Raw genomic sequence first — 12,391 nt, 5'->3', positions numbered from 1 at the left:
TTGGTGCGCTGTTGGCACTTCGCTTTCAAGGCTATTGTCCGTGCTGTGGCCGTCGCAGTCTGCACTGTGCTGTGGTGCGGGGCATGTATAGATAAACGTAAACGAGCACAGAAGTGAGGTAGAGGAGCGACTGTAGTGGACACGAGTCTGACAAGTTGCGATGAGGAAGCTCCTCTGGGTTGCCCCTTTTAACTGAACCTTTCTCAATATAAACAAATAAAGCCCCCGGAGACTAATTACTGCCAGCACAGAAGTCTCCTGCATAGATCTTCATTCCTGACCTTGTACTCCTCGAGTCAGGAGAGAGGGGAGATATTTTATTTATGTTGCACCTCCCCCAACGGTTCAAGTTTATTCAGGCCGAGTGAATCTTTCTCAACTTCCTGAGTGAGCGCGTGCTGTGGGTCGTCTCAGTCCATCGTGAATCGGGACCCAACTGGTCCTGGGTCGGGTTTGGCTGTGATGTGCAGGTTCCTTTGTGATGATGTAATCACGTTTTGAAGGTCGGCAGCATTAGAAATCGTTTCTCTTCGACATCTGCTGTTACGTCTTAGAATGAAACTCAATCTGGAAACTGACTGCAGGAATCCTCTCCCCCCTCTCTATTTCAAATGGTTTTAATCTCGTTTCAATATATTGTCACCCACTTCTTTGTTTAATTAGCAGTTTAACAGTAATTAGCTTTCCTGTCTTTATTTGGGGGGTGGTATCTGAAATTGCCATGTTTGAATAGTTATTATTTGACAAATGTTCTCTTTGCGTGTTAGCGTTCCTGCGTCTGTTTGAAGCAGACATGGCCATAAATAAAACTCACCATGTCTGATGTTGTGTGGGCTGTCAAAATATATTTCCATCTTTTTTGCATTAATTGCCACGCAAAAGGAGAAAGCCCTAGAAGAGAAGTCTTCACTTTACTTCTCGTTCCTGTTTTAGCCTCCGTGATGGGCTTTTAACAGGGGTATCTAAACATTTGAGGGCTGAAATTAATTCCATGCTTTGGCTCAGAATGGCTCTCATTAAATATAAATAGTTGACATTAGTTTTTTGCGTACCTTTTTCTGTTCAGCTGCTCCTGTCTCGAAGGAGGATGAAAGGAGGATTATTCAACTTTTTACACCCTGTCTTTGTTTGTGTTACTTAGTTTCCACAGTTTGAGGAGTCTGCTCAAACTGGGGGTGTCTTGTGGTGACCCTGCTTTCCTGCGGGATGCTTAGTGCCAGTGTGAGAGACTGATTTGTGCAGCCCGTTTCACTTTTATATGGAGATGATTTAATTGATCTGTTTCCTACCTTTGTCTTGTCATCCTGTCAGTACAAGATCCAATAATACCTCGCAGCACATTAGGTTTAATACACAAAACTAACTTATTATAAGAGTATCCACCCACGCTCTTCCTCCACAACCTCTCCAGGCCGAATGGACTAGCTGTGTTTCCAACCACTTATCGAACATGTTTTGTGCAAAATTCTTAACTTCGCATCAAAAGTATCTCCACATTTTGCAAGCCGAGGTGCGTTTCCATCCAGCTGGACAACACAGATATTGACATAAATTCCTGCAACAGCACTTAATCGCACATCACGTGACTGCAGACTGACTTGCCAAGGCATAAGGTATTGGCAAAACCCATTTTCCACCCAAAATCCACCTCCGTTGAACGCAAAAACGTATGGTCGATGTTTCCGAAATTCAATCGACATTTGCGGTTTCCATCAAGCCTGTCCATTTTTTTTTTTTATTCAACAGCACTTTTATTCGCAATAAATGGTTGGGCGGAAACCTGACTTAGTCTTCACATTATTATTATTATTATTATTATTATTATTATTATTATTATTATTATTATTATTTGCAGTGCCTCAGTGGCGCACACTCTCGCAGGCGTGACTATCAGTGTTTGCACCGATTTTGTGGCTCAGACTACCGAGGGAGCTCCTGAAACACTCTTATTAAAGTGTGAAAAAGCAGCCGCTTGACCTGAGCTGCTTCTGTCAAACCCGCAGCTCTGCCTTTGAGCCGCTCTCCCCGTCTCCCGAGCTACACGTCTCTGTGGCGAACATGAAACAGAAATATCTTGGCTTTGTAATCTGCACTGAGGTGTCACTGGCAGAAGCACTCCTGTCTTTGTTCTCCGGTTTGTTCTCTGACAGAACGGGAGCACGAGGGGACGGGGATGAAAGTCTCTCCTCTCCAAGTTTGCTCTGCGGGTCGTGACGCATCCGCAGTCAACGGATTAAAAAGTGACCCCTGACCTTTAAAAGAGTCCGTCGCACAAGAAACACGGATCACTAACAAACACAGTCTCTCGCGCAGATTTGTGATCTGAAATTACATCGTTTTCTTGAGATTTTTTTATATATTTTTCTATTTCCTCTTTCTCTTCCTGTACGTTGGCTTTGTTGAACTAAAGCATTACAATTATGACCGTCATCTGAGACAATGTTACTGCTGGAAATGAGGTGTCAGGAGTGATCAGTGTCATCACAGAGTCTCAACCAAGACGACTTAATCAGCGGCGTTGTACAATCAGACACCTGCGCGACCAAACAAAGAACCGATCAGATCAATCAAAATTAGATCGTCGGCTTGCGATCAAGTATATATCTTCTGTTTCGGAGGGATTATAGCCATGGTAATTTATGTATGTATGCATGCATGTATGTATTTGTTTTATTTTGAGATGCAGCCACTGTTGTTCAGTTCCAGTACAATTTAGCATCCCGCCACAGTCTCCAAGCTTCCCTGTTTAATATGGATTGCAATTGCAGATATTCAGCACAGAAAATGAAGCAGCATTATCCTCGGCAGGTTTGCTAACAATATAGGAATTAGCCTGTCTTATATTATGACTCAGGTGGTGGAGACCGAGTGAAAAATAATATAGAAGCAATCTTCAGGGTGACAAGGGAAAATAGGCAGGGGAAATACAAACAAATTACATGGGGGGGCTTATTATCAGACTCCTTTATTAAACTGGTTTCGGCAACACAAATAAAATAACTGATCACTTAAAACTGAAAGGCAATTGCCCATGTTTCAGTTAAATGGCACTTTTCTGTTCTCCGTTTTCCTTGTTTTTGTGTCCTTGATATATTTCTCTCTCTTGCTCTCTCTCCTCTTCCATTAACTCTGGAAACCGGTCCGGTTCCCGCAGCCCCAGTTAGTCACCAAAGGGACGCTGGCCATAGGTCTTGTTCATGTGCGTTTTCTGTGACGTCGGGAGGGAGGTGGTGAGGGGAAGGACTGGAGATTTCGAAGCCGGGCCCAGTAGCGGTTTGACAGGCCGTAGTGGTCGTGCTTTGCCATCACTGTTTTTCCATGGTGCTGCTTTTGTGTTCGACAGGAGGCAAGAATTGAAAGCGCTGTGTGGAATGGTGTTATCGCCAGGCAGGTGCACTTTTGAGTCCTTCTTTTGTTTATCATTAATAGGAACGTTGCTAATTGAAAACCACAGTTACACAACTTGTTACATAACCTACTGTTGCCACCATCAGACGTGGACTGGACTGGCCAGGCTGTGGGCCTTTGACCTCCTGTAGAGGAGGGCGTTGCCATTGCTTTATTTTATAATTCCACAACTGCAAAGGGGGGTGCTTGGTTTGATTTATCATAAAGTTATTTGTAGTTTCACCCCGTGCCGTTCTGCAATAGAAGCTGCTAGGAGAAAATTGAGAACCCCTCCCTCTCTCCGTCTCTCTCGATATGTATATATAGATAGATACTATACACTGATCAGCCATAACATTATGAGCACTGACAGGTGAAGTGAATAAACTGATAATCTTGTTATCATGGCACCTGTCAGTGGGTGGGATATATTAGGCAGCAAGTGAACATTTTGTCCTCAAAGTTGATGTGTTAGAAGCAGGAGAAATGGGCAGCGTAAGGATCTGAGCGACTTTGACAAGGGCCACATTGTGATGGCTAGACGACTGGGTCAGAGCATCTCCAGAACTGCAGCTCTTGTGGGGTGTTCCTGGTCTGCAGTGGTCAGTACCTATCAAAAGTGTCCAAGGAAGGAAAATCGGTGAACCGGCGACAGGGTCATGGGCGGCCAAGGCTCACTGATGCACGTGGGGAGCGAAGGCTGGCCCGTGTGGTCCGATCCAACAGACGAGCTACTGTAGCTCAAATTGCTGAAAAAGTGAATGCTGGTTCTGATAGAAAGGTGTCAGAACACACAGTGCATCGCAGTTTGTTGTGTATGGGGCTGCGTAGCCGCAGACCAGTCAGGGTGCCCATGCTGACCCCTGTCCACTGCCGAAAGCGCCTACAATGGGCACGTGAGCATCAGAACTGGACCACGGAGCAATGGAAGAAGGTGGCCTGGTCTGATGAATCACGAGTTCAAGGTGTTGACTTGGCCTCCAAATTCCCCAGATCTCAATCCAATCGAGCATCTGTGGGATGTGCTGGACAAACAAGTCCGATCCATGGAGGCCCCACCTCGCAACTTACAGGACTTAAAGGATCTGCTGCTAATGTCTTGGTGCCAGATACCACAGCACACCTTCAGAGGTCTAGTGGAGTCCATGCCTCGACGGCTCAGGGCTGTTTTGGTGGCAAAAGGGGGACCTACACAATATTAGGCAGGTGGTCATAATGTTATGGCTGATTGGTGTATATTTAGCTATATACGCTATTTAACTTAGTGTTGAAAACAGCTGCCTATGATGATTCATGTTTGTTTTAGGAGATGATTTGGGGTCTGGAGAAGCAGCCTCTGTCTTCTGATTGTAAGGAAAGTTGATGAAGTGGTAAATGAGACCCCCTACACTGCGCACACAATCACACACACACACACACACACACACACTCCTTCACTGGGTTTGATCGAATTGAACTCCCACTGCAGGTAATTTCGCTCTCACTCCTCAAGGTCAAGCAGGAGCCGGTCCTCCTCAGTCAGTATCTATTTATCTCCCGATGCAAATAGTTCGGCCTGATCTCCAGTGACGGCAGCACAATAACAGGGTCTCCCCCTTCAAGGTCATGCAAGGAGAGACTGGACAGCTATTGACACAACAATTTGCTTTAAGAAGCCATTTTATTTCATTACAGTGAAACTCCTCAACATTTGCAAATAGACAGATAATTACAGTCTAGGCCTCCACATTTATTCACACCCTTGGACACTTTTATACCCCAGGGAAGAAGCAGCCATTGCTAGTCTGTATAGTTCCACAAGCTTCCATTGAACGTCCAAAGAAAAGGATGTTTTTGTAGATTTTGTTTTGTTGGATTTTACCACAAATGTGACCCTCCTGTTTTTCGGAAATTATTTACAGTGCTCTGGACAATGCTGATAAGGTTACAGTATCACATTTTTAGACTTTCTTCTTCAGCAGGATGCGTTATCCCGGCCCCTTTTCTGTTCCTATGAATAAATCTGATCCCAAACACCCACCTGGTCCGCATTGAGGAGATCCTGCCCAACCAGTGGCTGATCACTCAAAAAGAGATGATTTTGACGATGATGGAGATGGGCTCCTCTGCACACAGGATTTGCTTGGCGTCTGTCTGTCTGTGCCTGTCCCTGTTTGATGTCATCATCGCTCATTGGCCATCGTTGTGTGGTTTGGACACACATTTCCAGTCCTGGCCTCCCAGTCCTCGCGCTGATGTCGTTTAACTCTGGACCAACCCTCCAGCTCCTGGTCTGAGACTTCACTCCGATTCAGATAGTCTTTGCCAGTTCGGTGACCGGCTCTTCATTTTATGTATTAATTTTGGTTCAGTTAATCCTGATTTTCCCAGTTGCATGAATAAATGCAGATCACAGTGATCAGAGATGCAGGTGGGGGTGTGCTGTGCAGCCGAGGGATGGTGAAAGTTTGACTGTAAAAGTTTTACCTCGGCAGAAACAAAGTCTCGCTACTTCTGAGCCATTACGGACGCCCGCGGGCCTTTTATAAACCTATTGATAAAACAAAATGAAGTTCTGCCTTTGAATCCCTTTTGTGTTTCTGTCAAATTTCCTTTTGTTATCAATGCCTTTGAATGTCTTCATAAGCTCTTCAGAAAAGCAATTTTCAAAGATTTTTTTTCCCCTCTCTCCCAAAATACTACTTCTGTTTTGTTGAGTCACATAATACTGTACAAATATTACAGTCTATATGGGTTCACATTTTGGGCGGATTATCTGGAAATCAGCAGAGATTATAACGTCAAGGGGTTTAAGGATTCAAGTCAGCACTTTCACATCTGTATCTGATCTGTCCTGATTTGTGAAGCTATATATTTATTCATCACACACATTTAAAAACACATTTAACCTTGAACTGTTTGAGGAGTGAAACATTTTGGGAGAAGTTGGACCAAACTCTTGATTTCAGACCTCTTGCACCTCAGGGTCTGACATCATTTAAATTCTGGTTGCCCAGCGGGTGACTTGACATTGCCCTGCGAAAATGTATCTGCCATTCACGACGCGTGAATGTTAAGCATGGTTATAATCACTGCTGTAGTGGTAGAAAGAAAGTACCCTAGCGCAGAATTGTCGCCCAAGGGAGGGGTGCTGACAGAAACTTGCCGAGTGACGCATGTGGTTGTAGGAAATTAATACTCTGTAGGTCACATATCCATTTTGCAATGCGTACAATTTAGCCGCGATGACATGAGGTCAAATTATCACTGGCCCGAAGTCGAGCGGTCCCTCGTGTCGAACCAGGAACCTCCTACTTCATTTTTTACTGATGCTTGAGGTTAATAAGTAAATGTGCCCTGTCCTTCCCCGGGAATGGGGCTTCAAGGTCCTTATCTGTTGGTTTGTGTCTCGGCAGTGCCCGCGCCCTGGAGAAGGTCCGGCAGGCCCTGCAGGCCGAGGTGCTCCAGCTCCGCACGCGCCTCCTGGAGGAGCAGAAGAAGCGCGAGCAGCAGGAGGCGCTGGTGCGGCGGCTGCAGAAACGGGTCCTGCTCCTGACCAAGGTAGGTGTGGACGGCTCTGACCCCCTGCGGACAGTCCTGCGCTGCTGTGATAAAAACGGCCAAAATCTCAGCCAGATAGGAGTGATAGAAGATGGAGATAAAAACTGGCCTTATTCTTCTAACTTCAAAATGTCCGTTAGATAACGGCAGGAGCTGAAGCAGAAATAGGGGCACCACTCTGATCTGTGTCTTGGGGAGATATTGTGGATATTGTATATCTTATAACCCCTCAGTTTCTTCTTTTGTAACCTTTTAAGACTTGCATATTGCTTTGCAGCCTATTTATATGGCTATTATCTCATTAACTGAAATATAGTATTCAATTTAATGTTTCCTTCAGCTCTTTTAGTTACAAATAACCAACGCGTGTCAGTTTCAGTTTGACGGCCTTTATACTCCTGTCTTTGAGAGAGGATTCGTTCGCTGTGTGAAGGGAATCTTTTATTTCACACGATGGAGTTGTTTGTTTATCCAAACCTCAAGCTGAATGATGGAGAACAGTTTGTTTTACGTTGGCAGAAGGTACTGTATTTGATCTAAAAAGACATTTGTACTTCAGCTGCTTTGACCATTCATTTGCGTATTCTGAAAACGAAGCGTCTCCACAATGCCTTCCTTCCTTAGTCTTTCTCCTGGCTGTGATATGGTGACGGCCGAGGATGTGCCGACAGTTGGCTGGATAGTCCGAGACTCTCGCTGGCGCACACCGACGGCACCATAAATCAAGCCCAGCGGCAGCAGGGAGTTTCTGCTGCACTGCATTATTTTTCGTTATGCATGCGGTGTCTCCGCAGCGAGCCGCAGCCATCAACTTCCTCGAGTCCGTTTGTTGAAGACGGGTCCCGGCAGGAGGTCCGTAACGGCCGCGCCGCAGCGGAGACGATTTGTCAGTTTCCTCAGCCTAACGTGTCTTTGCGGGTTTCGCCGTCTCACGGGATTCGTGCAAAGAGTAGCTTCTTACAGAAACTACCAGGAAGATTGTCTAACAAAATTGTCTGTTTTGTCTTCCGTAGCTTATTAAGTCAAACTTGACAATTTTGTTTGAAGTCCTCGGGAGTCTGCAGGCGCTAATAAAACCCTCAGACAGTGCCATCCTTATCATTGTCTGACAGGAGTCCGGACACGCCAGCGCAGACGATGCCTTACAAGAGCGATCGGAGCTTTACTGTTTTCCCCCGTCTCTCCTGTGACAGTGGGATCCTGTGTTCTTGGTCTCCTCAGACGTTTTAACAACTACGAGACAAGTGGCTGGATATTCATCGCTGGAGGTTCTCTAACCGTTAGATCAGCCCCCCCTCCATGTCTCCTCTTTCACGTGTTCTCGTAATTTATTTTAAATTCAGCATTCATAATCCTTTCTGAAAAAAGAAAAACCTCTTGATTGCACTAACGGCGTTCTAATTATTATGTGTAATTAATGCCTTTTGGTGACAGTATGGAGTTACGAGTAAATGTCAAGAGGATCTAATTAAAAAATTAAAATAACCCCCAGAAAAACCCATCAATGATTGATTAATACTTTCACCCCCGACTCCCTCTTTGAAATCAGCGCCGGTCGAAGGGGGCTGCGGAAAGGTTAGCTGATCTGACGCTTCTCTGCCAAGTTCCTGCCTCGACGACCCAAGGTTTGATTTTTCTGTCCGGACGTGAAAGGGCTTGAGCCCAGGAGGCCCAGATTAATCTCACCGGGCATCCCGGGCCTGACCCGCTCAGAGACGGGTTACAGAGGAGACGTGCAGGAATGGGTGACACCATTCGTCGCACACTCTGCAGTACTTGGTATTGTCTCATCTCTGTAATGTAAACGTTCAGTTAATTTTAAAACCGTGTTGCCACTATGTTGCCACTATGCCTCCGAGTTGTGAGGTCACAGTCCAAAGCGTTTATTTGAATCTAGATTGGTGTTGGACATTCCCTTTCATCATAGTTTCAGGGCTTGATTTAAGAAGTCTTGCAGATTAAATCATACCTGTTAATGTCAGTCACACGGCAGTTCTGATTCCTATTATCATTGCCTCTCCACCTATAAATAAATATATTCAAAACCTACTAAATCTCACACTCCCACGGGACGGTTGAGATGCTCAGAGACCGCCCCACGACTCTGTGAATGCCCATCCGGTGTTTGTGCTGAATTCCTGCCAGCGCTGCGGACGTGCAATCTCTTTGAAATCCGCTCCTGTCATCTCCCTGCCAACTGGAAGTCGCTTTGTGACCATCAAACATGACATTTCCAATCTGGCCTCTCCTCAGGTGAGGGCGCTGCGCACGCGGCCGGCTCGGCTCTCAGATCTAATTGATTTCCCCTTCCTTTGGTGTGGGTTGCCCGCCCCGGTCCTGGAGCATGTAGGCCGAGCTGGTAATCCCTTCTTGCAGCTTCGCTGACGCTAGACTCCCAGTTTCTGTTCCTGAATCGGGGCAGATACCTGTATCCCTGACAGGGTCCTCACACAGGACATTCAAAATACCTGCTTTACCTCCTTTTTCTGGCATTAAACTATTAATTCTAACATGGACTCCATCTGTGCTGATTAAAACTTTAGTAACTTCCTGTTTGCATATAAGAACGATTGACAGTCCCAGTCCACCGAGGAAGTGTCCCTGATGGACTTTAAAGTGACTTTCTGTGGTGAGAGATCGAGGCCCTGGGTTTTTCTCTCGCCATTCAGCCTATTTATTACCCGTGCCTAATCTATGCTGTCCTTCATTTAGATTTGAAGTTCTTTATTTCAAGGCACCGACGCTGTCTGTTTTGATTGATCTGCTTTGATCCGTAAAAGCTTTCTGTTATGTTGCCGGTACCGATGCTGAATGTGGTTAGTTTTTGATTGAACTCGTGTTTGAGACATTGCAGTTCAGACACTAATATGGACACAAGATGGTTTCTGTATCTCGACTGGCTTTGTTTAATTGCGGCGTGGTTTGTGTATGCGGGGCACGTAGGCTGTTTTTTAAGTGTTTCGTTTATGATAGATAATATTTAAGCGAAGGCACTTCCACATAAACAATGCATTACTGCCTAAGTGCACACATTAGTGAAGAAATAATTCCCTAATTAACTAGAATAAAGGGATAAGCAAAAAATGAATGTTTGTCATGTAAGTTTTGAACTATAATTTTGCCTCAGTAGGCAAATTATATTTTTATTTTCATTACAAGAACAAAACTATAATTAGGGAGACATCAAGTGGTGCTATAGTTTTTCGGTATCCAATTGAAGCTAAATTGTCATCTCTGTAGTGTAATGTGATCCTGGTAGAGGCTGCGAGCGCACACTGATGCATCATGGGCTAGCTGCACATACAACATACTCTGTCCCACGTAGCAGAGGTCCCGGCTCTGTTCGCCCTGCTGTCGTATCACACGGAGAGGAGACCTGGCACTGCTCACAAGCTCGTCCACCACTGCGTTTCACCCGGTTATAACCAACGCCTTGTTTTCCAAATAATCAAAATGACGTTTTAATGGTTAGGGGACCAATACCCGACCCAAACTCCCGCTTTATCATCTCCAGAGGGGCTTGTGTAATTGACCTAAAAGCAATTTTGCTCAAAAATAATGGAAACCAAATTAGACTTTTATCTTCCTTAAATTCCAAGATTTTTATTAAGATAAACTTGCGACAAATTCCATTTGTGGGAGAGGAAATAAAATAGCTTAAGGCAGCAGTTTTGAGCTGCAGATCTCGGTGACCTTTGTGTGAAATGAGCAATGCAAGCAAAAACAATGACACTGTGCCGGCGATATCAAACTCACAGCTCTTTAATATCCATAAGTGCAGGGCATGTTCGGACTGGGGAATGGAGGGCCTGAAGAGGCGCCTGTCACACTCGACACAATCATTCAAGTAACTTTTCAGTGTAACCCCATGCTTCAGAGAGGATAAATATCAGGTGGGTCAGCTGTGCAGCCAAAAGACAATGACCCCAAACATCTCTGTTCCCGTCCTTCTCTGCACTTGAGTGTCATTTGTACAGATTGGTTTTGTTAGTTCTAGCCAGCTATATTCATCCATGTATGTACATACACCTATCAGCCATAACATTATGACCACTGACAGGTGAAGTGAATAACACTGATAATCTCGTTATCGTGGCACCTGTCAGTGGGTGGGATATATTAGGCAGCAAGTGAACATTTTGTCCTCAAAGTTGATGTGTTAGAAGCAGGAGAAATGGGCAGCATAAGGATCTGAGCGACTCTGACAAGGGCCACATTGTGATGGCTAGACGACTGGGTCAGAGCATCTCCAGAACTGCAGCTCTTGTGGGGTGTTCCCGGTCTGCAGTGGTCAGTAGGAAAACCGGTGAACCGGCGACAGGGTCATGGGCGGCCAAGGCTCATTGATGCACGTGGGGAGCGAAGGCTGGCCCGTGTGGTCCGATCCAACAGACGAGCTACTGTAGCTCAAATTGCTGAAAAAGTGAATGCTGGTTCTGATAGAAAGGTGTCAGAACACACAGTGCATCGCAGTTTGTTGCGTCTGGGGCTGCGTAGCCACAGACCAGTCAGGGCTCCCATGCTGAGCCCTGTCCACTGCCAAAAGCGCCTACAATGGGCACGTGAGCATCAGAACTGGACCACGGAGCAATGGAAGAAGGTGGCCTGGTCTGATGAATCACCAGTTCAAGGTGTTGACTTGGCCTCCAAATTCCCCAGATCTCAATCCAATCGAGCATCTGTGGGATGTGCTGGACAAACAAGTCCGATCCATAGAGGCCCCACCTCGCAACTTAAGGGCATAAAGGATCTGCTGCTAACGTCTTGGTGCCAGATACCACAGCACACCTTCAGAGGTCTAGTGGAGTCCATGCCTCGACGGGTCAGGGCTGTTTTGGTGGCAAAAGGGGGACCTACAAAGTATTAGGCAGGTGGTCATAATGTTATGGCTGATCGGTGTATACATATTATTTCAAAGAGCGATGGTAACGGGACACACTCGGCACCAGCAGTCCTGCATTCAAACTGCTTTTCCAGCTCTTACTGTCGGTCGGGATGGCACACCCTCTGTGAGCCGCGACCGGACCACATGCGTGTATGGAAAGCCTCGGGAAGCCCTCCCTTCCCATCCAGACCTCCCCGGCGCTTCTTAAGTGGTCACTTTTCAAGTTGTGAGTTTCTCCATCTGGTCCGGGGTTGGCGGGGCACCGCGGAGCCGCATGTAGCAGACTGTCGAAACAGATTGCATTGCAGGTTTAAAGCGGATTAGAGTTAATTAAAGGGATGTTCCTCCCTGTCAGACCCTGGGATCCACTTGCTATTTACATGCTAATGCCGGAGCCGTGTGAGAGCAGACGAGGAGGGTGACAGCTCGGATGTATTATAATAATAGGGAATTGTGCTGCATAATAAGAAGAGCAATTTAAAAATGTATCAAAGCGAACACACACAATGTTGCTTTCTAATGCCTCCTTTTGCCATCTGTGTGATAAAATGGAGGGAGTTTCAGCTTACTGTAGGTTAT

At 45.8% G+C, this 12,391-nt stretch overlaps 1 protein-coding gene across 2 annotated transcripts in view; it reads left to right on the top strand.

The window, feature by feature from the left end:
- Positions 1-12,391, top strand: part of mad1l1 (mitotic arrest deficient 1 like 1) — a 210,729-nt gene that overhangs the window by 48,020 nt on the left and 150,318 nt on the right. For both annotated transcript variants that reach the window (XM_066689196.1, XM_066689197.1), the window contains exon 11: positions 6,783-6,927. In XM_066689196.1, coding sequence (XP_066545293.1) covers positions 6,783-6,927 — 145 coding nt within the window. The remainder of the gene's footprint in view (positions 1-6,782; positions 6,928-12,391) is intronic.

The sequence above is a fragment of the Amia ocellicauda genome, chromosome 17 (genome assembly GCF_036373705.1).
Source record: "Amia ocellicauda isolate fAmiCal2 chromosome 17, fAmiCal2.hap1, whole genome shotgun sequence".
Classification (NCBI taxonomy): Eukaryota; Metazoa; Chordata; class Actinopteri; order Amiiformes; family Amiidae; genus Amia; species Amia ocellicauda.
This window is presented reverse-complemented; position numbering and strand designations above follow the sequence as displayed.